Below are 27,245 nucleotides of genomic sequence, written 5' to 3'. Positions count from 1 at the left end.
ACATTCAGCCTCCTTACACTCCACTGGTAATGTCTGAAAACAGACTTTCATGAAGTACAGCTATTACAAAAAGAGTTTGATTAAGTTTATATATGCCTTCGGTGACTGCTTGCACCCCATGTAGTGCATTCTAGAGATGATTTTCTCTTTGTTTGCAGCAAAAAGGTTTCCCAAAACGATAAAACATATTTATGCTAATCTTTCAAACAGCTCCATCTTCTGGCATATCCATTCAATACTACATTCAAAAATCATGACTCACTTATTATCAGTTGTTAATTTTGTTTGGTTTGTAATAAACGGTGTCTGCAAAACATATGGTGAGAACTGTGAACAATAAACATCTGACTGCGAGTGCTTCTGTAGCAATCTCTGAAGGGAAGGGAAGAGAAACTTCACTTTCATCGCTCAACACTGAGGGTTGACTGTACAGACAGTTGTCAGAACAACAAGCGCTCAAGAAAAAAATATTGATATAACTCCTGAATAGCACGAAGGGGCGATTCTGCCACCCTTACTCACCCTGATTATTATTCACTTTTCTATGCCCTGACTGATGAAAATACTTAAGCACATGCTTAACTTTAATCACGTGAGAAAAAACATTTTAACTTCAATGGGACTCCTCATACGCTTAAGATTAGGCATGTGCTTAAGTGCCTTGCTGAATCAGGGACGACAGGGGCCTGATTCAAAGTGCACTAAAGACAACTGGAGTCTTTCTATTGACTACAATGGGCTCTGGATCACACCCCAAGTGAGTTGTCCAAGTGAAATCCAGAGGATTAGCATAGAGAGGTACTACTCAGCAAGGAGTAATGGTGGTAGAACCTAGCCCTAAACTATGAAAATTAGAAAAGATACAACAAAGAAGCTGCTACAAAGCCTTACATATAAACTTAAAGATCTAAACTGCTGATTTACAATGCCACTTGCATGACTGTGAGGAAGAATAAACTGAAATGGCAGACAGAATTCCCTTCTAAAGAGACTGTACAAAACACATAGCTAGAACAACAGATTCTTAACAGAGGAAGATTATAAAGGCCACATTCTGGCCTCCAGTTCTGACTTTAATAAGAGTATGACCATTCACATCCAAAGTTGTAGGATCAGAGGGATCTTACAAATACTTCCCTCTGGACTTCACTGTGACTATTCACAGCAGAAAGCACTATGTCCGATAGTAAACCTCGGTAGGATTCAGCCCACATGCTAGACAGCAGTATTCAGTCCACCTTGAGCAAAGCACTTAAGTATATGCTTAAAATTTAAGCACATCATTTCAACACATCTTTAAGGCCTACTGAAGAACAAAAAAGATTTAAACAGGTTTAAGTTCTTTGCTGAATCAGGAAATAGAACTTAATTCATTAATGGTCAGACTACAAAGCACCTGCTCACACTGGTGAGTAGTTACTCAAAGAAGCAGCTCCTTCAGTAGACGTCAGTTACCTGAATGAGTAATTTAATTGCTCACCAATGTCAGGGACTCACATTCTAGATCTAGCTTTCCCGTATCTTAATAGGAGTGAAAAAACAAGAAATCATGTTTCAGAGTCCATGGGTCCAACAAATTAATTTCTAATACAAAAATCTATTTATGTAGTAATTTCTTTAAAAAAAAATTCACATTTCCCTTAAAACTGTAATAAGCCCTTCATATAATGAATAATTTGTGAAAGCAGCTGACTGGATTTTAACCAGCAATCTCTCATATTCCTTACCCTTTCCTCTTTGACAAGTTGAAATCCGGAGCAAGCGAAAATAAAAGGTTATTCGAATTGTATTGAAATATATTTCCATTTTTGTACATTATCGAATGGAAGTGAAGGCTTTAAAAAGTACCTCACTTTAAATGACAATTTACTAAAATTAAAAACATTTTACTTTGAGGATGACAAGTGACTAAAGCCCTCAATCCTGCAAACACCTAAATTTACTCAGGTGAATATTCCCACTGACTACTCATACGAGTAGAATTACACACATCCCTAAGTGCTGGCAGAATGAGGATCTAAGCCCTCAAAACATCTTTGCAGGGCATGTCAATCTTTTGTTGCGCAGAACACCATAAGCAGCTGCCATGTGACAGTCTTAGATTACGAAGAGCTCCCTAAAAGACTAAATCGTACAATGAAAAAAGAAATGTAATACTACCAAATCACTGCATGTACTGGTAAAACAATATCATGATCCAATAACCTAGAAGCAATCCAATTGCAAACAAGCAGATCAGGAAACTTGGCAAGTAAGAGAGTATTCTACATGCACAGCAAAGAATAAAAATATGAAACGATTCTTGTATATTAATGCATTAAACTTGTGCAAGCACACTTTACCACAAAAAATGTTATGATTTACATTACGCATTATCAACCATGAACTAAACTTCCTGGTATAAAACCACAAAGATGACAAAACTGCCCTATTTACATCAATGAAATCAAGAGTTAGGATGTTTGGAATGGAGCTATTACAAAGTACTCCTGCAATGAAATGTAAGGAAAACTTTGTGAAGACTGAGCTAAACAGCATAGAGGTTATATAAGTTTGTACTCTATTTATTTACTAAGTTGCGTGTTTTATAAATACACAGACATAAATAGACAGATTTTCTTAAAACAGAACAAGAAATTTCCATCAAACTCTGTGGGCCCCAGTTCAATGAAGCCAAATATTGCTATTGTAGACTGTACATGCCACTGCTAATTTTACACTAAACCAACTCTGCAAAATAAAAAATAAATTTTCATGACTTTGTCTGATGCTAATCCCTAGAATGAGTGATAGCAAATATACATAACTTTACTACTGTGAATCTCACAGATTTCAATGGGACAGGTATATGGTAGTAAAATTGAGCATATGCATAAGCATTTGCAGAATCTACGTCTAATTGTGCCTTTTTTCAGAAGAGTATACTGCAGTAAAAGTGTTCACACTAAAACAGTCCGGGCTTTGCCTACAGTGGGGAAAAGTACTGAGTTAGAGAATGCGTTAACTAACCTATTCTAACTAACATGACGTTAAACAAATTTGGCACCAAATGTGGATAAGGACAATCCTATTTAAAAATGCATCAGCTGGTCATAGTTACATTAGGATTAACTCCTCTAAAGTCTATGCATTTTAATGGCTGTAAGACACTGTCCATGGGTTTAATCCTGCAACACTGAAGTCAATGAAACCTTTGCTATCAAACTCAATGAGTGCAGGATCAGGCAGTATTTTTGAATCACCTTCCATATTTACAAGTCTAAGCTGGGAGCAATTTGACCCTTTATGTATGGTTTTGATTAAACAATGAAAAGGAAATAAATATACAGGACATATTCCCAAATCCCCTGCAAAGCTTGGGCCTGTTGCCATTGACTCCGGTGGGAGCAGGAGCAGGGTCCTTAGCATTTTAGTATCTTTCCTTTCTGTACTCTAAAAACAGTTTGATTTGATTACACATAAAACAAGTCATATGCTTGAAATTTATTAGACTGGAAAAATATGCACCAGATCATTCTAATAAGCAGAACAATGAATCATCATCTACATTAGAACTAACTATATTCGGTTCAGACCAGCGAGTGCCTGGCTCCACATCCTCTGCTTCTGGGGCAAGACTCACCCTTCAGCTCTTGCCTGGATTTTCCTTTCATCAACCCACTACTCAGCCACCCTTTTGCCCTTTCTTGCACTGCCTCACCCTATAAAAGGAACTGAACAATAAATACAAACCTTTCAAGTGTGAAAATTCCAGTGCTGGGAAATAATTATTTATCATTTTGTGGCTCAAACAGTTTACAAAAGCTAGAGGGAGAACGGGGTGAAGGGGGGAACTCATCTAATTCTGAATGTTTATGTCTGGGAATATATTGCAAGGTGATCAGAGATCCCAGATTTTCTCAAGGCCTGCTCCAGTGTCTTAGATGTTCCACAGTTAATAGAGATTTTGTTGAATTATATACATAGGCCAACACCAAAGCAGAAAACTTCAGTGACAGAAAGGTTGAGTTATGAAAAATAAAATTGATATTACACTAAAACAGCTAAACTACATTAAACAGGTGGTCAGAGCAAGGGGTGTGTCTCCTGTTCTTGGCTTTGCCACTGACTTACTTCTCTATGTCTCAGTTTACCCATCTATGATACGGATATAATACCATTTTATAAACTTCCCACAGGAATTTTGTGATGTTAATTTATGTTTTTAAAACCTTGGATGAAAGGCATTATAGAGAATTGTAAATTATTGCTATTAGAACATAATAAACTACAAAGTAAAGAAAATAATTCAGGGAGGAAAAGTTATAAGTAGAGCTGGTCAAAAAAAAATTTAGATTAAAACTGTTTTTCAATAAATTGGAAATGAAAAATGTACCCATTCCCCCACATGCACACTTTCTTTCCTCCTGTCCCTTCTCCTCTCCGCCCTTCCCCCTACCTCCACCCCCAGTTTTCCTGCTGAATTCAACAGAATGAATGATGTTGGGGAATTTTGTTTGTTTCATTTTCTTTCTTCCTTATGCAGCTTTGCAGTTTTTGAAAGTTTCCTCAACTTCGGACAACTTGCAGCTTGTTAAAAAAAAAAAAAAGACCCCCCCTCCTCCCCCCGACATCATTTATTCTATTGTATCCAACAATAAAATGAAAAAAAAAGGAAAGAGAAAAGCAGTGGGGAGTGGAAAAAAATAAAACTTAAAGATCAAAATATCTAAACATTTTGAGAAAAATCTTCAAGAAAAGTTTCAGGAACCAAAACATAATTCAATTTCTAAATCCATGGAACAAAGATGACTTCAACATATACTGCCAAGTTTTTTCTTTTTTCGACCTGCTCCAGTCTGTAGCTAATGGAAACGAAGAATGAAAACCATCCTAAAAATTAATCATAGATAGGCCCACATGCTATATTTCAGATTCAAAGTAAAGCTTTCCCAACTTTAAGGGTATTCTCACCTCGCTCTCAGAGATGCATCTGACCCCAATACTGTAGCATCTTAGCACTTCTCAGCATTCAGTGTCTCTGTGCTGCGTGGCAGCAGCTACGGCGTGGCCCGGCTGTAGCGCCGTCTCCAAGCAGCGCGGTAAGGGGGCAGGGAGCAGGGGGGGTTGAATAGAGGGCAGGGGAGTTCGGGGTGGTGCTCAGGGGGTGGCGGTGTGGACAGGGGTTGGGGCGGTCAGGGGAGCGAATAGGGGGTTGAATGGTGGCAGGGGTCCGGGGGACAGGGAGAAGGGGTGGTTGGATGGGGCAGGGGTCCAGGGAGGGCCGTCAGGAATGAGAGGTGGGGTTGGATGGGGCGGTCAGGGGACAGGGAGAAGGGGTGTGTGAATGGGGCAGGAGTGCCAGGGGCATCAGGGAACGGGGGGGTTGGATGGGGCAGGAGTCCCGGGTGGGTGGAGGTAGATAGGAGGCGGGGGCCGGGCCACAACCCCCTCCCCTAACCGGCCCTCCATACAATTTATGAAACCCGATGCGGCCCTCAGGCCAAAAAGTTTGCCTGCCCCTGCCCTAGATCTTCCTTCCCCCAGAGAGAAACATCTGCCTAACAACTCACATGCCTCAGTAGGTCAGCATACTCACTTAGCCCAGTATCAGCCCCTGCTACCAGACTGGGACATTTCATGCTAACAATGCCAGCTTGTTACTGTTAATTACGAAGGGAAAACTGTTACATTTCTTAAAAGTTTACAGCGATAATGGAAAGATTTCTAGATATTTCAGATTATTATTTCTGCAATGATACCAATTCTCATGGCTTTACCATGTCTGTCACAATGTTTGGTGTTAGATCCTGGAGGGATGAATCTCAGCTCATTAAAAAAAAATAATCTTATGGTTGGAGAGAAATGCTTGACAGTGTGAAACCTCAAGGCCCAAGAATCAGAAGGCAAATCAAAAGAACCCATTTAAAAAAAAAAACTAATTTTTTTTAAGTTGATCTCATGATTTGGGGGCGTGGGGTGGGAAAGGAGGGCAAACTCATGATTTTTGAATACTGGGGATTGGCAAGTCTGGCACTGCAGTAAATCATGGCCACTGTGCTAGCGGAGGTACAAACAAGAGTTAACAGGTAGACATTCAGAATGTAATAATCTACATAATACAGAGTCTTATTATAGGCACCTCACGCAGCAATATCTATAGTTAAAGTTGCCTGACACTTTCAATTGTAAGACTGTTTTCAGTTGCATACATATAAAATTTTGCCAAACTGTTTGGGCTGAAATGTTTTATGTCGGTCATAGGCCTAAGGCACTTTCCACACTTTTTTGGAAAGTTTCACCTAAAACAGTTCAGCTGCTTCCGAGAACGAGGTGAGGGGAAAATGCGTTGTTTTGCCCGTGTTAAAACTACCTTACAATTGTTTTGGCAAGAAACTCTAGAGCCTCCGTGCTTTGCAGCAGGGACTTGAAATTTGGCAGGAGGGTCATGCTGGTGTTAGCGATGTGCCTTTTTCTGTCCTTAGGGAAAAAAAAGGAGCCCAAATCATTCCTAGTTATAAATCTCTGGAAAAAACAAAAACAAAAAAAGCACTTTGCATATGCTCAATATTAAGAATCTGGAAGACAGTTTCTCTAAATATTCTGTCTGCATCAAGCATGCGCGCTCCCCATGACAGCCTCTATATGCTAACCAGAGACCAAATGAACATGTCCCATCCCAGGACTGAGCAGGACTTCCCCTGCAATTGCTCCTCTCGGCTGCTGTGTGCCAGAGTGGGGCTAAGTGCCAGAACTGAGAGCAGGCCGATTGTGTCCTCTGTGCACTCAGTGCTCCCCCTGCCAGTGCCCAAGGCAGAGAAGAGGAAACACCTTGACTCGTATGCAAAGGAGTGAGAGAACAGCACAGTAGGAGAATTGGAGCTGGTGAGGTAAGGGGTCAAGAATAGAGCTGGTTGGAAATTTTCAGACAAAACTTTTTTGGAGGTTGGGGGGGGGGGTCATAAAATCCTAATTTGTCAAAACCCCAAACTCTTCATGGGAATGTACTGAAAAACTTCCATTGGGAAAGGCTTTCCAGGTCCAGGATGTAATTGCTGGTTAAAACCCACCCCAGAATAGCCTGGGATGGAGGAGAGCAGCACAGCCTGAGTGTCCCACATCCCAAGTGAGTGCCCTAACCACTGGCTATCAGCTATTTTAGGGCAGATCTCTCTCTGGTTTTTCATGAAAAACACTGAAAGGACTTGGTTTCATTCTAATGTGGAATGGGAACATTTTTGAAAAATCTAAAAATTTCATGGGAGGGGAAAACTTTTTCCTGATCTAGCTAGGAGCTGGGAAAGGGCAAGGAACACGGATGGGAACAAGGGGTGCATGAGATGGGCTAAGGCTAGTGCTGAAGGGGAAGGAAGTAGCAAGGGTGAAAAGGGGCTTGGAAAAAATAGTATAGAATCACATAATTAAAGACTGTCATAATACTACTCACAAGAGGGCCAAAAGAAGGTTGCACAGGAAACCTTAGTGCCGGCATTTCCTAACTTTTGAGTGCTTGGAGGAAAAACTTGACATCTGCTTTGCTTGAGTCAATATTTAACATCTCAGGTCAAAAAAATATTAGCAATCACCTGAAGAGAAATTTATAAATATATACTTAATCAGAATCAAATCTTGGTTGGTTACTCTACAGCTGCTAACTGCTAGAGCAAAGATTAGCCCTTTAAACAGATCACTGTATCCATGGTAAAGTGTCATTCAATTTTTAACTTTTTAACACATAAGAAGGTACTTTGTTAACTGCTAGGAACCAGAAGGTCATTATTGCTACTATAAACTGTGAAAACGGAAAAAACAATCATCTGGTTATGGGACTGGGGGAGAGCCAAGGGCTCTCAGCTCCTCCAGCTGGTTACTGACTGCCAGGAAATGCCCTCACCATCATTCATTATTCCTTAGTCCAAAATTTTGTTTAGCAACCTGTTTCTTTTTAAAAAAATTGTTTTCACAGTCAGGGGAACTTCCAATTTGTACTGAAAATAAATGGCAAAAACGTGAATCAGCTGTTAGTAAAGCCTCCCAGACCGCAAGGACAAATGTTGCTATGAACATTTCACTTCTGCTCCTTTGGCCAAAAGACGTTTACAAAGTTTTTGCAGAATGGTTCTCTCGGAAACTATATCAATGTAGTACTGCCACTCCACTGCCTCACACATAACAATTCTTTTCCCATCTTCACCACTTGAACGCAGGAGCAATGTTCAGGAAAGCATCTACAACATGGGACAACACTTATTTAATTCGGCAGATCCGTTTTGGCCTTCCAGAAGTACATCCACTGAAAGCAGACTGCATGCTACAAACTTTGGTCCCAATCCTGCTCCTTTGAAGAGCTCTGCTGACTTCAGTGAGGGTCTGCCCATACAGAGGTCATTGCAGGAACAGATTCTGCCACTCTTATTTGTGTTAGCTGGTGCTTACTTCACCCCTGAAAAGGTGGCAACATCTGATTTTTATTTATTAGGAGCATTATTTCTCAACTATTGGTTAAATAGTGATAGTTTTAACAATAGCTGATCTGTTAAAATGACATGATTATCCAACTCCAGTAGGTACCACACAAAATGTAGTGCCCAAGTCCCAAAGAGATATGCCCAGAAATATCAAATACACACAACTTTTGGGGAGGCTTCCAAAACCTTGCATAAGAATCCAACAATGGAAACAGCATGCTTTTTTGCTACAGAAATGGACACAATGTCTTTAAGGCATTGGGTGTTTTTTTTAATATACAATATGATTTTTGCCAATCACAGTCCAGAAATAATACATATTTAATGTATTGTCACACAATTAACATTCACAGCCCTGATGCTAAGAGGCTAACTACCACTGAAGTAAGATCAGAACATCTATTTTTAATGATGCAACTTGTTCCAAATACATCATACCCCAAAAAATTATTAATTTTTTGGACTTGCCCCTGAGTAGTTATTTATAGCACCAGAGTATACAGAGGTATATAAAGAGGTTTTTTAGTCAAACACGTGAAAAGGAACTGGAAAACCAGAAGGGTCATTCATTGCTTCACTGTCTCTCAGGCAATTAACATTATCTCTAAAGTACAGTACTGTGATGGAGAGAAGAGAGTTAAAAGTACCAAAACAGTTGCCCCCCAAGCCAATATAAGCAATCACTATTGAAGTCACTCAACATAATTATAATTGTCATGCTATACTGGATCACTAGAGAACAACTCTTGCTTCCACTAATGTCAATGGCAAAACTCCCGTTGATTTCAATGAAGCTAGATTTTGGCTCTTAAATCTTAACTCTATTTAATCTGGCAAGTGTTAATAGTTTTGTTTGTACAAAATTTAATAGTGTAATTTAAGTAATAATCTTGGATATTTGTTATATCAGTTGATGTAAAGGGTAGTTTAGGCTGAAAATCTGGGATTTTTTAAAGAAAAATATTACAAAACTCTCATAAGAAGAAATTATTTTCATCAATTATTTTCTTTTAAATTGCAATTGAAACTCTTCCCTGTGAATTTAATCATCCACTGGACATGTGTGCAAGACTGACGAGGCAGCATTACCCTAAAGGACAAGAGCTGCAAAGTGAAACTGACAAGGAAGAGAAGCAAAACTGCCCTGCCTGCTTCAACTGTTCAAGATAAATATTAGAGGGGTAGCTGTGTTAGTCTGGATCTGTAAAAAGCAATAGAGTCCTGTGGCACCTTATAGACTAACATCTGTTAGTTTGTTAACTTTACAAGATAAATATGATGCAGAAAGCAAGTGAACAGCATAAGGAGCACATCAGACTTTGTAAATTTTCAGTTTTATTCATGTAAAGCACTACTTGTAATATAGATCATAAAAAAACAGATGAAGGATGATTTTGTGATTAAAGCATCAGGAGTTTGGGCTCTATTCCTGCAACTACCTCAAACTCCCTGTGTGACGAATTGGGTAATTTTGTCATATTTAATTTTAACCTGCCAGTGTCCTTTTAATTAGAGCTTTGCATTTTTTCTAAACTTACCTGGAATAATGAGAAATAAGAGCCTGGGGAGAGTTTTACTTTCAGTTTCCAAGAGGTCTTTCCAGGGCCCACACTTTAAGACCTGAGTAGCAGCTCCACAACAGTAAATAAATTCTTCATACAGAGGGACTTGCTCTTCTGATCCTGATCTTGTGCTCTCTGCAAAACAGACCAAGATGCTGTTATAACATATCAGTAATTATCTATGTATAATTAGCACCACAGCACTACACACACGATCATTAAATCATAAATAACCAAAGAAACCCAGTTCCCATGTCCAGTGTTCAACTAAACAACAACCTGATTCAGTGACAGTATATTGTAGACATTTGTATAAAGATACAGAGGCCACTAAATTGGGGGTGCATGACTCTGACATACACATTGATCAATCAGGCCATAACACAGTACAACTGTTACACCTGCTACACCTCTGGGTCCATCCATCTTGCAATACATCTCATATTGCAAAGCTGCTAGTGCAAAGACTAATGGGGGTTTTCTGGACAGGGAGAAATCACCCCCAAAGCTATATATTTACAGTTTTTACTTTGAGTCCAATAGCAGGAAACAGATAACAGAGAAGGATTACTTTATATTTACTAAAACAGGACAAGGACGTCCTCATTCAACAAGATCAACTTTCAACAATGTGAGTAACCCCACTGACTCAGATGCTTAAAGCCAGGCATGTGCTTAAGTACTTCCTGAACTGTGGCCATAGTAAGACAACTGGGTTCTATGCTAATGCACAAAAGATGCTTTGCTCCAAACTCCCTGTGTGACTTCTTGGGCAAATCATTCAATAACTTCTCTGTGCCTCAGTTTCTCACACCATACAATCATAGAATGGTGATAAGGAGAGTTAAGGAGAGCTGTGGCAAATGACAATGTTTATAAGGTGCTTTGAGAGCCACAAGTGGAAAACTTTAATACTGAAGATGATACATGTTGTATAACAAGACAAGACATGACTGCAAGTGGACAGTACTGACCAAGTAACAGAAGTAACACAGCATCACCGTTAAAGTGAAGCGGTCAGCATCAAATCTGGTCTTAAGTACTTTAAGTTACTGCTTCTGTCTCCGAGTTCCCTTTGTCAGTTTTTATGGATTTTACATGACATATTCCTAACTTTTTAAAGAATGTTTTCCTCTTCCCTGAAACTGAGTGCAAAGTCCCAAAACAAAACTAACAGTGGAAAACTGACTAGCTAAGAACCAGATCCTGCATTCAGATCCAAGCAAGCAGGCCATGGAACTCGAGGTAGCTCTGTGTGGGAGCAAGGTTCTACCCAGGTGGCTATAATGGGCAGATCCTTGTCTAAAAGGAAAGAAACAGTTCATTGGTTAGGCACAACTGTACACTAAAAACAAACTGGGGGAAAAAAAAACACAGGAGAGAGAATATTTCCCCCCTTAGGCATTACAGTACACCCCACACTTACCCTGATGGGGTTTATGGAAGCCAGTTAGGCCAATTAACCTATTAGGCTACAAACTGGAAGAATTTAGGCCGAGAGAAAGGACCTAATTAGGGGAAGCTCACTTCTGCAGCAACAGTCAGGGCTTCTATAAAGCCAGGGAGCTGATAGCAGAGAGGGGCTGCAGGGAGGTATTCTGCAATCACTCCATGGGAGAAGGGAGGTCTGTTTGGGGCTATAGAAACAAGTAGCCTAAAGGGAGGAGGGAGTTCTGACAAACCCAGGGAAGGAGGGAAACCAGAAGGTTAGAAAAGGTTCAGGTGAAAGGCAGTAAGGTCCAGAATGGGACAGACCTCAGTTGCTCATTAGAGGGTCTTTGAGCTGGAACCCGGAACAGAGGGTGGGCCTGGGTTCCCATACCAGCACCTGGGGAAGCAGTCCCATGGGGCAGTGAATGGGAAGACTGCCTAAGACTGCTGGTAAGGAAAGCCTTTGTTACCCCGGAATGGGGAAACATGCACAGTGAGGTGACTGGAGGGCCAAGTCACAAAGAGGGAGCACCCTGAGCCTCAGAGAGTGAGAGAGAAAGCAGCAGCCAGGCGTGCGGTGAGCAGCACAAGGGGGCCTCACATCTGGAAAGAGCTAATCCCCAGCGCTCCACCTGCAGTGAATGCACCCCATGACAGGCTCAACAAGACTAACATACCAATTTCACTAAACACGGAATGGGAGGTGATATCAGCATGACATACTGATGTGTGTTACCATCATCATCTATAATTTGTATTCAAGTAAGGCCCAACTGAGATCAGAGCCCTCATTGTAGTAGGTGCTGTCCAAACAGATAGTAAGAGACAGTCCCTACCCTGAAGACCTCATCATCTAAATAGACAAGTCAGATAAAGGGTGGCAGAGGAAAGCATCGGAGAAGTTACTTGCCCAACATCACAGCCAGTCAACGGTCAAACTGGAAATAGAATCCACATTTCTTAGGCCACAGTCCAGTACCCTGCCTCCCAGCGTTGTGCGTACCCTCAAACTCACTATAATGTCGTTTTTGTCTGGGAATATTTATAGGATACAAGGAAAGGTCTTCATCGTCTAAAGCTACGTTGGCTTGTTCAAATTATATATCTGTGTCAAAATTTAATTTTAATGTGTTTTCTTAATTCTTTAATTGTCTGAATACAGCAATGGAAAAGAAAACAATGCACTATAATATGAAAATATAAGGGCCACACAAACATAACAACCAATACGTATATTCATCATTTAGACACTTTCTAGTATCCAAGTGGCTGTCACCTGGGAACTGGATAATTTTGTTAACCAGGAGCTTTTGTTCACCTCTAGACACATCTGTAATATTAGTCAAAAAGGTGTGTGTGTTCATCAACTCACTAGTTATGAATAAAAATGTCATCAACATGAACTATGACATACACGCGAATGTTTGCCAGAAGGATCATTTATCAAGAAATGGCAGGTGCATTTGTCAAACCAAAAGACTTGTAAAGTCATAAGCCTGGCCCTGTTTCAATGTTATTTTATATATATATCATCACTTGGGGATGTTACCCAAGAAACCCTTAATGCCAACTGGCAAAGAGGTTACAGCAATGTCCTGATTCTGGTATATATATTCTGTTTCACCAAAGAATGCCATGTGAGGTCTTAGAGGTATCAAGGTATGAGCCACCACAAGAATTAAAAAACAAAAACAAGTTTTCTGTCAGACAAGAGGTCTTTATTCACCTTTCTCTGTGTCAGATGTAAATCAAACACTGAAAACTAACATAATGGATACCCATTTATAGATGAAGTCAACAGAGAACAAGCACTCAGGAAAAAGAAGCCCTGGGTGGTTATACTGTCTCTATGTACTTTGGAGAGTATAAGGAGACAGCAAAGAAGACACGCTCTTTTCCTACACTTATGAAGTAAATGGGTAATGCGTTTACACTGATGAAAATGGGATATCAGCCAACCTTGGTCGAAATGCTGCAGAGGACTTTTGGGGGTGAGATAAATTTCTTGAGATAGGAGGTTAACGTAACATAAGAACAGCCCTACTGGGTCAGACCAGAGGTCCATCTAGCCCAGTATCCTGTCTTCCAACAGTGGCCAGTGCCAGTGTCCCAGAGGGAATGAACAGAACAGGTAACCATCAAGTGATCCATCCCCTGTTGCCCATTCCCAGCTTCTGGCAAACAGAGGCTAGGGACATCATCCCTGCCCATCCGGGCTAATAGCCATTGATGGAGCTAAACTCCATGAATTTATCTAGTTCTTTTTTGAACACTTTTATGGTCTTGGCCTTCACAACATCCTCTGGCAAGGAGTTCCACAGGTTGACTGTGCGTTGTGTGAAGAAATACTTCCTTTTAAACCTGTTAAAGTTTAGTCTCTAGAAAGCATGTTATGATTTTGTTTTACATGCAACCTTTTGTTGCCAATATTCTGACTCACTAACATTTAAATCTTTGATAATAAACCTATTCTCGTTTTCACTATTCATATATCTATGTGCTGTAACATTAAGCAAGGTGATAATCCTGAGTTGAATTCTACAAGCTGGTGTGTATAGTGGTCCTTTGGGGTCAGCAGACCTGGTATTTGTGTCCAGTGGAGAAAGGGCTGAACACTACAGGGAAACACTTCAAAAGAAGTCAGGGACTGGAGTGCACCCACTGTTAATCCAAAAGGCAAAGAAAGAGCTGGCATAGCCCAGAAGAGTGTGCTTGGGTGATTAACAAGCTGGTGGTGTCAAGGAGCCAACACCCAGGTAAGCACAAGCAAGACCCTCTCACACTATAGGCAGAGGGGTAACAAGGTGACTCTCAGTCTTGGGTTCCCTGAGAACCATCACAGGGGCTACTGTGATAAATGGGCCTACAAGTTTACCCTAAACGTAAGCTCAACTGTGAAAAACAAGTGAACGTTCATAAAGTGTCACAATTACTTATAACAATGAATGTCGATGGGGAAAGGTGCAAAAGCAAGACAAAGACTGAATTAAACCAAATGAAAAAGCCTATTGAGATAACTCGAGGACTGTGTTAAGATGATGTCTGGTAAACAAAAGAAGTGTGGAACTGGAAATCCGGGAACCAAATATGATGAGTCGGAAAAGAGGCCTAACTGGTGAACAAAATAATGAAGGGATGGGCAATTCCAGCCATCACTCCCTTTTGGGGTCCTTTAAAAAAGAAAGACGTTGGGAGGCGGATGCAACTATTATCATGGGGGGGGATAGCTCAGTGGTTTGAGCACTGGCCTGCTAAACCCAAGGTTGTGAGTTCAATCCTTCAGGGGGCCACTTAGGGATCTGGGGCAAAAATCAGTACTTGGTCCTGCTAGTGAAGGCAGGGGGCTGGACTCGATGACCTTTCAACATCCATTCCAGTTCTATGAGATAGGTATATCTCAATATTATTATTATTATCATCATCATCAACTGAAAGACTAGAAAGGAGTGAACTTTCCATTATGACGGCCCACCTCATCCTCCAACATCTCCTGGGACCACAGGATCCAGCATAACATCACTGGGCCTTCATCATCCTAATCCCAGGAGATGTCTTGACCAGATCGGAATAAAGACAGAACTCAATTGACATCACCAACTCTGGCTAAATCCCAAACACCATCTCACATGTGAGGTTTAGTCGCTCTCCCCACCTTCCCACCTTATGTCCTTTTCCTTCCCCACCTTATTTCTTCTCTTTCCTATCTCTCTCCTTTTGCCTCCTGTTTAACAGAAGTCCGGTTTAGCCAAAACAGCCTGTATATTTTGCAACACTGCTGTAAGCATATGACCAAAGAGGCAGTTAAAAACAATGTCTTAAATAGTTCGATAATGGTACAAGTTTGCCAGGTCTCAGAATGGCTGATAAAACCATGCACTGTGCCTGTATTTTACTATACCTTCGCTACTACAGTCAATACCAGAGGTAGAAGCTGCATTTTCTATCTTTGCTGTTCTGCTCTTTTCTCTCCCATCTTATGCGTGTTTGCCTTGTTCTATCTTCTAGGAAATGGAATCAGACATTAAACAACGACCGCGATAACAACAGTTTCAGCCCATCTCAAGTAACTTTTTCTCTTTTTCCCCAAAAAAGGACAGTTATTACCAGCTAAGGGTTTTTTCCCCATCTGAAGACTCTCTCCAGCTAAAGAGAAAGGAAACAAGGGATGTTGTTAAAATAAAAGTCTTACTTTTAATACTCTATATTTCAAATGCTTTAACCTTTTCTCTCCCCTCACTCTTTTTTCTGTATCCTTAATAAAGGGTTTTAAATATTTTTAATGGTGTATTTGCCATGACACTGAGCAGGTTGAGGTTTCTGTATACCGGGGTCAGCAATCTTTCAGAAGTGGTGTGCCGAGTCTTCATTTATTCACTCTAATTTAAGGTTTCGCGTGCCAGTAATACATTTTAACGTTTTTAGAAGGTCTCTTTCTATAGGTTTATAATAAATATCTAAACTATTGTTTTATGTAAAGTAAATAAAGTTTTTAAAATGTTTAAGAAGCTTCATTTAAAATTAAATTAAAATGCAGAGCCCCCCAGACCGGTGGCCAGGACCCGGGCAGTGTGAGTGCGACTGAAAATCAGCTCGTGTGCCGCCTTCGGCACGTGTGCCATAGGTTGCCTACCCCTGCTGTATACCAAATGCTGAACCTGGGTTAAAACTGTTTAATGTTGGACAGTTACAGAGTCATGTTAATACCTTTAATGCTGGTCCTATACATTCCATTGAAATACAACAGAGCCAGTCAAGAGCTCACTGAAATCAATGAGCAAACCATCATTAGCTTCAATGAGCATTAGTTTAGGCCTTACATTCTTCCAATCTAAGATCCAGATCTCAGGCCTTTCTTAAAACATTAACGACGGGTCTAAACACAGTTGGAGTACTAAATCAATTTATGTGAAATTGGTGCAGCCACCCTTTGTGTGGACACTTTTAATTTGAAATAGGAATATCTATACCAAGGGGCATTGCACCAATTTAACTACATCAATGTCTAAACTGGATTTTAATTAAATCACAGTTCAAACTGTGTGTAGAGAAGGCCAAGATCTGGATGGAGGAAAAAAATACTTTTTTTCTACTTAAAGGTGTAAGTGATACGGAAATGTAAACTTACTGAAATGTTCATGAAGTGCTGTTTCAGAGTACCTAAGTACTGTACATAAAACATAATATCAAAAGAAAATGAGGGTAATAAGTAGAAAAACAGACTGTAGGCTCCAATTTAAATTGAAACAATGAGTCAGCAATACAGATTATATGAGGTCCAGAGTTCCACCAGAACCAGGGCCGGCTCCAGGGTTTTGGCCGCCCCAAGCAGCCAAACAAAAACAAAAAAAAAGCCGCGATCGCGATCTGCGGCGGCAATTCGAAGGGAGGTCCTTCACTCCGAGCAAGAGTGAGGGACCGTCCGCTGAACTGCCACCGAACAGCTGGACGTGCCGCCCCTCTCCGAAGTGGCTGCCCCAAGCACCTGCTTGGTAAGCTGGTGCCTGGAGCTGGCCCTGACCAGAACTAGACTGTAAGCAAATTAAATTTTCATTGCAATGAATGGGGGAGGGGGATGGAGAGGGGGAGGGAGAGCAATGTTTTCTTTTAAATAGCGTTAATGAAGAGTTTCTGATAGCTCAAGGGGTATGGGTGGCCTGCATACTTTTTCAGCAATAACATCTGAGCTCTGTTCTCCACTGCTGTCCTGAATTTCTGTGTGGGTGTGTTAAGCAGCACAGCGATAAGCATGAAGTCCCAAGGGGTTACAGATTCATTGTACATTTTACTCTCATACAGCATCTTCTATATTAGGATCTCAAGGCATTCTACAAATATGAATGAATGAAGCCTCATAGCAACCACAGGAGGTGAGTGGTGTTAGTTTCTCTCTCTGTAAAATAGAAGGCAGACATGATTTTCTAAAGGGCAAAAGAATCCTATATTAAAAGACAAATAGAACCCAGAGTTCCCAACACTAGGCCCTGATTTACCCACAAAAGATCATGAAGTTGATTTTAAGTATCCAACGTGCAGTAAAAGGCACAGTCAACACTTTTTGGTTTTTGTTTCACAGTTTACTTTAAGGAACCCTAACTGATTCAGTAGGACCAAAACCTGATTTTCCCAGTCATTTTCTTATATCTCCTCTATAGTGTGAGTTAATGCAATGCTTTGCTCGTACTTATTTTAAAATGAACAACTGTGTCAATACACATTTTTCTAAAATAAAGTTGCAAGACACAACAAGCAACTGCATACGACCAAAAGAGTTTGAGTGAAGAAAAACAATTTGTTTTAAAAAACGGTTCAGTTTAAAACTTTTTCTGGGTTTGACTTAATCATTAATAAAACAAAACAGATCTTACAAATTCATAGTAATGATTGGAAGTCCCTTTGCAAATTATCGAATTGTGCAAAATCTGTGAAAAAATGCAGGAAGTGGATCAAGGATATTGCACTATAACTTTGCTCATTTATTTTGACAAATATACTTATGTTTTAATTACAGCAGATCCTTGCTAATCAACATCTGGCAAATATGCAAATAGAAATAGTAATTCCTCCCCATTCCTCAAAGATTCTTCAATAGCACAGTAACTCAAGGAAGGGCTCATTCTTCTGCATTATTTTCAAATATTCTGCAACCGAGTGACCAGTACATAAATAATTAAACCTAATGATTGTCAAAATAAAGGATGCATTACCCTTGCTTTATTAAATTGCTCAACACTCACAAATCTACAAACTTCAGTACATTGTAGTTGCTTTGTTAGAAAGTCAGTGGTATTAGCTGGGATTTACACCTGGGCAACAGAGTTCAAAATCTGGTCTAGCTGCCTTGTTCTGAAGAGTTTAAATATAATCCGATCCTACAATATCTTATTCACAGAAGCAAGTCTCATAGGAGCAGTGAAATTCTGGACCCAGTGAAGTCAATTGCAATACTCCTTTTGACTTCACTGGGGCCAGAATTTCACTTGAGAACTCCAATGGGACATGAATGAGGACCACTGACATGAATAGGATTTGAGGGATCAGTTCATGAATCAGACCAAAAACGAAGGAATGCAACAAATTTAGTTTGGATTGTTAGACCAGAAACATGTCTTGTTGCTTACAGTGCCTTTTTTTGCTACTGTTTTAATACAGCAGGACTTTGATTTCATAGCATGTGCATGCTGTAGTATCAGCTTGGAAGCAAAAATGGATGCTAGAAGGAAAGACAATTAAGCAGATAAGAACTTATACCAAACACTAGTATCTAATAAAAACTGCCCGTGAAACAATCCTCAGTAATAATATTGCATGAGCCCATGGTTTTAACTCCAGGCTGCTGAATATTGTCAGCGAAGAAATTTGGGTGTTTTTTTTAACCTGGTCCTGTAAAAACAAAACAAACACAAAACATCAGGGCTACATGTAAAGCTGACATAAATCCGGATTGCTCCATTGACTCTAGATGACAGATTATAGTATTTAGGGGAATCCAGTTACCCACCAGGAGGAGATTGTTATTTCTACTATATACCCAGTTTTCCTCCCATTTACACTGATGTACCTTTAATCTAGTCCAAATTACAATAGTGTAAGTGAAATAAGAATTATGCCCTAACAATCTCCCTTTCCACGTATAGTAACTGCCCCTCTATCTGATATTACAGTCAAACTGCTATGTGATGCCATTACTTGGCTGCAGGCTTAACTTGCAAGAATCACTCAGAGGATTTTCAACCAAATACAAATTCTTCACCTTTCAATTATTGGTTCAAATCCAACCAAGATCAGTGATGAATGAAATAAAGCCATTACTATCAGGGCCATAATGAGTAGCTGGTCTCACTCCAGTTCTTGTGAACAAATGTCCATGTGAAAAAAAACTACCAGTGGTTGGTTCTCTTTGGGCAGTCTCAGCAGAGGCCAATATTTGAATGGGCACAAAAGCACTTTGGCAAAGCAGAGCAGGGAAGCTCACATTGTTGCTGCCTGTGGACAAATAGGGGATTTCTTTCTGCACATCTTTCAGTCCCACAACTACAACAACAGGAGCTGTACTTATGAAGAAAGACTTAAAAGTTAACCATTTTTATTTTATTTTTGTTTGTGTGTGGTGTCAAATTATGCTGTATTCCACATATCAACCAAACACACCATGAAAAGCAAGGAAATAAGCAGTAAACACATCCAACACCCCTCTCATAAACCTCAAATAACTCCCCTTCTACCATCCACAGCCCACATATTTCCACTCTCATCCCAAACACGGGCATATTCTTGCTGCTTACCATGCCCCTCCTACTTCCCTCCCAGACTCAGTAGTACCAGAGTCAATTGGTTTAAACGTTTAAGAGCTAAACATGGGAGAGGAGTGTCACTGGGCAGCCCCATCTGGAGCACCCTTCTGTGGCAGAACACAGCCTGACAGGCATCTGTGCCTCAGTTTCCTCTCTCAGATAACCCAATAACTCCATGCAAGCTTATCCTCTAGTCCATCCACACGGTTTATTACCAGACACAGTTTATGTAATCCTGAATGAAGTCTCAACACATATAGTTCATTTCTCACCCCAGTGCAAACAGTCATTAAGATCACCCAATATCTCATCCAGTAACATCCCATACATCACACACCGGCATCTTCAAACATGCTCACACTCTCTGTCAATCCTCCCCTGTCCTTGTACCAGAACAGCCACCTTCACCCTTCCAACTGGAGTGCAACCCCACTTTTCCCAATGAGAACCCTCACAGCCTCTCTGCTGGGGAGCCTCCTTGCCAGGGGAGCATCCCTTACCCCTCCTGCCCTCTCATAGTTCCTCTGGATTCAGCTTTCCGCCCCTGGAGAGGTCAGCAGGTGAACTCTGCTGCCCCGCATTCAGCCCTCTCTGGCCCTTGGTTCCAGCTCTCTGGCTTAGAACCAGCAGGCACCTCCCTCGGCTACTGGTCCTCCTGCCTTCATCCCTCTATCTCTAATTCTCTGACTTGGGGACCACCACTCAGCAAACCCCTCTTGCTGCTCTCCTACCTTCAGCCTTCTTGTAGGTCCCAAACATACAGTCTCTGGAAGTTCTCAGCTGCCCTTTCCTCACTGATTCTATTCACTAGCTGTCTCTCTGATACTCCATAGACCCCAGGTGCTAGCCCACCCCCTTAGCTGGCCAAATGGGAGAACTGCTCTGGTACAGGGATGCTGGACCTACTTCACAGAGAGGGGCCAGCCACCCTGTGACAGGGAGCATGATGAGTAGCAGGGATCATGTGGGGTTGCTGTGGGCCCTCAGAGAAGCATGGGGGACATCTGTGTTGGAATTATGGGAAGAGGAAGCATGATGTGCAAGTGAAGCTGTAAGGGTGCACAGCACCTAGCACAATGGGGTCTTGGTCCATGACCACAGCTTTTAGGTACTACCACTATACAGATAACAAATAGGGACGTGAATGACAGAGATGGGAGAAAAATGGGATACGAGTTGAAGAGGATGGTGTATATCAGAGGTGGAGGAGAGAAGTTATCTGCCCTGATGATCCATGGGTTGGGGTAAAGGGAGACTGTATGTGGGAATACTGCGGCTGAGCAGGTGGCCTGAAGTAGAGAGTAGTTCAGTGCTTCTGTACTATGGTACTGTTGCTTGAAGGGTTTCCTTCGCACTTCAAGGCAGTAATGTCACTGGGAGTCATTGACATGCCACTACATTGGCAACGAGACTCAACTCCTACGACTTTGCTCCTGGGCGCGATATATTCAAGCCCAGGCATCCAGGCTTGAAGCTGATGGCTCAGCTTTCCAGCACACCAAGCCAGCTGTACTGATGGAGAGCCCTTTAAGTACCAATATCTTGGCACAACCACTGGGCTCCTCCCGTTACAGGAACCCTACAAAGTTCTGGCCAGCCCAGTTCAGTCCCCAACGCTCACACACCTCTACCTCTTCACCCTCAGTCCAAATAATGCCCCAATCACCATCATACAATGGACACATTTCAAGATAGTGCATGTTTTTCATTTAAGAGAACACTTTTTCTACAGGGAAATAGAAATGAAAGTTTCTATCAGAGAAAAGTGTGTTTGATGGAGAGATCTGAGTGAAAGAGTGGTCAACGCTTTAAGAGAGGAAGATCGGAGCACAAAGGACAGAATACAATTCTTCTCTCACTCTGTCTTAAGAGGGGATGGTGATTTACAAGGAGTAGCAGGAGGGGAAGCAATTATCATACTGCAGAGTTATAGACGCTTCAATTTAACTCTTACTTTGGGCCTAACTTCCATCCCTCTTCATTAGCAATTATTTTCCTGGTGGCAAATCAATCTCTCCTATCTCAAGAAAAGAGAATGTGGCCCTCATTCTCAACCTTAGTTTTCATTCCTCCTCTCTCAATTATCCTCTATCTGAAGCCTTCTTCCCTCTCTCTTTTTTACTACATGTTCCACACCCTGCCCTTCTCTTTGAGCACAAACTCGCTTCCGATTCAGGACTCATGCACTAATTTGGGGATCGGCAACCTTTGGCACGCGGCCCATCAGGGAAATCTGCTGGCGGGCCGGGATGGTTTGTCCACAGGTTCGGCCAATCGCAGCTCCCACTGGCCGCAGTTTGCCGTTCCAAGCCAATGGGAGCTGCGGGAAGCGGCGTGGGCCGAGGGATATCATCTTAGCTATGCTTTTTATGTAGCCTGTTGTAAAACTAGGCAAATATCTAGATAAGTTGCTACCCCCTGGAAGACCTCTGAGTAGCCCCAGGGGAACACATACCCCTGGTTGAGAACTACTGGCTTAGGACACATCCCTGCCATCGGTGTCTCCCACTGGCTAGTTTAGGGAGCTCCACACCTAGTGAGCAAGCTTTTGTGCATTGCGTTCTAAGTTCGCTCTCTCTCCCTGAGCATTGTATAGGGAGCCTAGGCTCCTGACTTGGCTTAGTGCAGGGATCTCAAACTCAAATCACCACGAGGGCCACATGAGGACTACTACATTGGCCTGAGGGCCGCATCACTAAAAGCTTTAAGAGTAATATAAAAAGAAGAACAGGAGGACTTGTGGCACCTTAGAGACTAACAAATTTATTAGAGCATAAGCTTTCGTGGACTACAGCCCACTTCTTCGGATGCATATAGAATGGAACATATATTGAGGAGATATATATACACACATACAGAGAGCATAAACAGGTGGGAGTTGTCTTACCACCTCTGAGAGGCCAATTAATTAAGAGAAAAAAAACTTTTGAAGTGATAATCAAGCTAGCCTAGTACAGACAGACAGTTAGATAACAAGTGTGAGAATACTAACAAGGGGAGACAGATTCAATGTCTGTAATGGCTCAGCCATTCCCAGTCCTTATTCAAACCGGAGTTGATTGTGTCTAGTTTGCATATCAATTCTAGCTCAGCAGTTTATTAAAAGTCAATGTATTAACCTTTTTAAAACTGTAATGCGAAGAGGGTTTTAATAAAATATAAGCACTCAGTAATACACCTCACTCAAATGACAAAACATGCATTTACTTTTAGAATTACTTCTGTTAAAGCCCCCCCCTCCGCCCCCGGCCCTGCCCCCACTCCACCCCTTCCATGAGGCCCTGCCCCAACTCCGCCCCCTCTCTGCCCCTATTCAAACCCCTTCCCCAAATCCCTGCCCCAGCCCCACCTCTTCTCTGCCTCCTCCCCTAAGTGCGCAGCATCCCCATTCCTCCTCCCTCCCTCCTGGAAAGTCCCACCTTTTGTTTATAGGGAGTTGGGCCATGGAGTTTTTCTTCTTGTTTTATAGAGGCATCATGTACATTTAAGAGACTACTTACATAACAAATATTCTGAGAGATTTTACCTTTAGAATTAGTAATATCACAGAAAAAATATTACGACTAGTAATATTACTACATCGATTTTACGGAATGCCTAACTGCATAAAATTAGTTCTTGCAATATTGTTATAACATGAGAAATTTAATGCAGTATTATTCCACAATTAGTATATCTGCATCATCATTGTGTAAGAATTACTGTACACAATATTACTCTATAATGTATTATTCCAGCACTATTATTGTAGGCAATACATTGCTACAATGAGTATTTTTTTCTTGTACCATTGTTGTATGAGAATACACTGCATGCAACATCATTCGGTAAGGCAGTGTTGTTTCTTCCGCTATGATAATCGTCTACATGCAGCACCAGCCTGCAAAGAAGCGTTGCTCTTTACACGAGCAGTGCTTTGCATGCGCCGTTCTTTGGGTATTATCTTGAACTGGAATTGATCTGCTATCAGGACACCACCAGCAGCGTTATCCCCTGCACAGCTACGGAGCCCTGCACTGACCACCCTGCCGGCAGCAGGGTCCCCTGCACGGCAGCTCCCATTGCATTATCCCCATGCATGGCACGGGAGGCCGGGATCAGGGCCCCACCCTAGTAGGAAAGCGCTGGGCAGCAGCCGAGCCGGCCGCCCCGCTCGGGAGCATGGATGGAAAGCCCCGGGCCGGACCCCCCGGGCACGTACCTTCCCCCGCGCCCAGCATGTCCGCGGTCATTGGGCTGCACGCGCCGGCTGCCGAGCAGCGTCTGCCAGGCCGGGCGGAAGGAGGGTGCGTCCCGGCTTCTTCCGTCCGGCAGCGAAAGCTCAGAGACCGGGGCGGGGCGGGGAAGCCTGGCGCGCGCTGTGTCACGGCCGCGCGACGCGTCTCTCCAGAGGCTCTGGGCGGGATGGGCGTCCAGGGATATGATGGCGCCAGCGCATCCCTCTCCCCCCACCAGGGCGCCCCGCTGACGGCTGGAATTAGGTCCCTGGGATAGGGTTCCCATGGTGGCAGCAGGCTGTCCACTGGATGGCTGGCGTAGCCCTCGGGGACAGCAGCAGCCACCTGGCACCCTCCTGCATATCCCACACAGGGGCACTGGCACCCCAATGCATGACCCTACTGCCACCCTGCAAAGAGCCCTTGGCAGCATGGCCTGACTGCCTGCATATCCTCACAGGGGAAAAGAAACCCCACCGGTGCAACCTGCATGCTCCTTTCCAGTGACTAGCAGTGCCCGAAGGTGTCCTGTCTGGGACCTGCCCCAGGGTGACTGGCAGTACTTTTTAACCCATCAAGGCCCAAAAACACTATGTGACAGACTCAAAAAGAGGGACACAAAAATTATTCATGCAGAGAACTTAAAATGCTGTGGGATTCCTTCCTTTCATATGAGGACCTCTTTCTATATCTTCAGTTTCATATTTTTTTATTAATTGTTAATTAGTTTTAGCAATAAAAGAGAGTGGACACAAAATTTGTAGTAATCTTGGGATTATAATGAATAAGATTCCTTCAAATGAGGGACATTTGAGAATTATGAGCAGCTCTGACTAAAGTTTCCCTTTCTGGAATCCATAGTTTGATGACTGGCATTATCTTGCTTCCTTTTTTGAGGCTCAGTTTATCAAAAAGTTCAAAGGGCAACCTGGGCCCTAGTCTACTCCTGATCAAAGTACTATCTTGTAGTCCCCGGATTACAAATCTTGACTGTCAGCAGAAAGCTAGATGCAGTGATATACATTGAAAACACTATCAGTTAAAAGCCTGTGCTATTGCCCGGGTGTAATTTGTAAAGTAAATATGGTACAGGACTTAAAAATTACATGGCATTGTTACCCTAAAACGTAGATGCCAATTAAATTAACCTATGATAGCGCTTTTAATTTAACAAAATCTCTGGCCACCCCAGTTCAGTCCCCAGCGCACACACACCTCTACCTCTTCACCCTCGGCCCCAAAAATGCCCCAATTGCAGTCATACGATGGTCACATTTCAAGACAGTGCATGTTTTTCATTTAAGAGAACACTTTTTCTACAGGGAAATAGAAATGAAAGTTTCTGTCAGAAAAACATACGCTGTTGGAACCTACTGGAATTTTCCACTCTAAATTTAAACTACATCTTTCCTAGAATACTCAAGGAGCTGACTGAGGAGATATCTGAGCCATTAGTGATTATCTTTTAAAAGACATGGAAGACGTGAGAAATTCCAGAAGACTGGAAAAGGGCAAACATAGTGCCCATCTATAAAAAGGGAAATAAGGACAACCTGGGGAATTACAGATCAGTCATCTTAACTTCGGTACCCGGAAAGAAAATGGAGCAAATAATTAATCAATTTGCAAATGTCTAGAAGATAATAAGGTGATAAATAACAATCAGCATGAATTTGTCAAGAACAAATCGTGTCAAACAATCTGATAGCTTTCTTTGACAGGGTAACAAGCCTTGTGGATGGGGGGAAGTGGTAGATGTGGTATATCTTGAATTTAGTAAAGCTTTTGATACTGTCTCACATGACCTTCTCATAAAAAAAACAGGGAAATGCAACCTAGATGGAGCTACTATAAGGTGGGTGCATAACTGGTTGGAAAACCATTCCCAGAAGGTAGTTATCCCAGTGGTTTTCAGTCATGTGGGAAGGGCATAATGAGTGGGGTCCCACAGGGATCAGTTCTGGATCCAGTTCTGTTCAACATCTTCATCAACAATTTAGATAATGGCATAGAGAGTACACATAAAGTTTTTAGATGATACCAAGCTGGGAGGAGTTGCAAGTGCTTTGGAGGATAGGATTAAAATTCAAAATGCTCTGGACAAACTGGAAAAATGGTCTGAAGTAAATAGGATGAAATTCAATAAGGACAAATGCAAAGTACTGCATTTTGGAAGGAACAATCAGTTGCACACATACAAAATGGTAAATGACTGCCTAGGAAGGAGTACTGCAGAAAGGGATCTGGAAGTCATAGTGGACCACAAGCTAAATATGAATCCATAGTGTAACACTTTTGCAAAAAAAGTGAACATCATTCTGGGATGTATTAGCAAGAGTAGTGTAAGCAAGACATGAGAAGTAATTCTTCTGCTCTACTCTGTGCTGATTAAGCCTCAACTGGAGTATTGTGCCAGTTCTGGGTGCTACATTTCAGGAAAGATGTGGACAAATTGGAGAAAGTCCAGAATAGGACAAGAAGCAATGGGCTTAAATTGCAGTAAGGGAGGTTTAGTTTGGACATTAGGAAAAACTTCCTGACTGTCAGGGTGGTTAAGCACTGGAATAAATTGCCTACGGAGGTTGTGGAATCTCCATCATTGGAGTTTTTAAAGAGCAGGTTTGACAAACACCTGTAAGGGATGGTCTAGATAATACTTAGTCCTGCCACGAGTGCAGAGGACTGGACTAGATGACCTCTTGAGATCACTTCCAGTCCTATGATTCTATGATTTTGATCTGCCATGTTGGATTTTCTATTTTTAAACTATAATTAATTTCTACTTATTTAGAGTCTTAATCTTAAAAGTAATTATCATTTTATGCTAATCAAAGTGTCCTGATACTGTCACCATCCTAATTATGTCAACTGGGAGAAGTGAATTTTATGGTATTTTTAAACCCCCTCTGAGGTTTTTCTGCAATCCTCTGTTAAGGTGCTGCAAGATATCTCAGAACATTCAAAGCAAAATCTCTCGTTACAGTCCCCTCCTTGCTGGGTTTGCAAACTTCTTTATAAATCCAGCATTTCATAATTTTGTGAGTCCAATAAGTGTGTGGTCTTGTCCAGTGTTGGCTCAAGGGTTTCCTTTGTAGGAAACCGAGCTGACATGTCTTCGTATTGGCACGATTCCTCACCACTCTTGATTCTCACTTTGGTCACACTCGCCTGTGTGCCATAGTAATTTCTTTTAAGACTGAGGGTCTGCATATGCTTTAGCTGCCTGAAATTCCATTTGATCCAGCCCACCAAAATAATGAGCATAATAACCATTATAATTTGAAATGCCAATATTAT

General features: G+C 41.8%; 1 protein-coding gene across 4 annotated transcripts in view; it reads right to left on the bottom strand.

Annotated features, from left to right (window-relative positions):
* The window catches only part of LDAH (lipid droplet associated hydrolase), a 183,642-nt gene extending 159,189 nt beyond the window's left edge, over window positions 1-24,453 (bottom strand). For 2 of the 4 annotated variants that reach the window (XR_010599388.1, XM_065587611.1), the window contains exons 1-2: window positions 23,933-24,175; window positions 9,986-10,144 (exon numbers count right to left, since the gene is read on the bottom strand). Coding sequence is in view for 3 of the 4 variants with exons in the window: in XM_065587611.1 (XP_065443683.1) it covers window positions 9,986-10,144; window positions 23,933-23,963 (190 nt within the window). In the remaining variant the exon portion in view is untranslated. Of the gene's footprint in view, window positions 1-9,985; window positions 10,145-23,932 lie in introns of all 4 variants that reach the window. The other 2 variants (XM_065587612.1, XM_065587613.1) reach the window with 2 other exon arrangements.
* Window positions 24,454-27,245: the final 2,792 nt, after the last annotated feature.

The sequence above is a fragment of the Chrysemys picta genome, chromosome 3 (assembly GCF_011386835.1).
Source record: "Chrysemys picta bellii isolate R12L10 chromosome 3, ASM1138683v2, whole genome shotgun sequence".
NCBI lineage: Eukaryota > Metazoa > Chordata > Testudines > Emydidae > Chrysemys > Chrysemys picta.
Note: the sequence above shows the minus strand (reverse complement) of the source record. Positions and strands in the feature narration are given on the sequence as shown.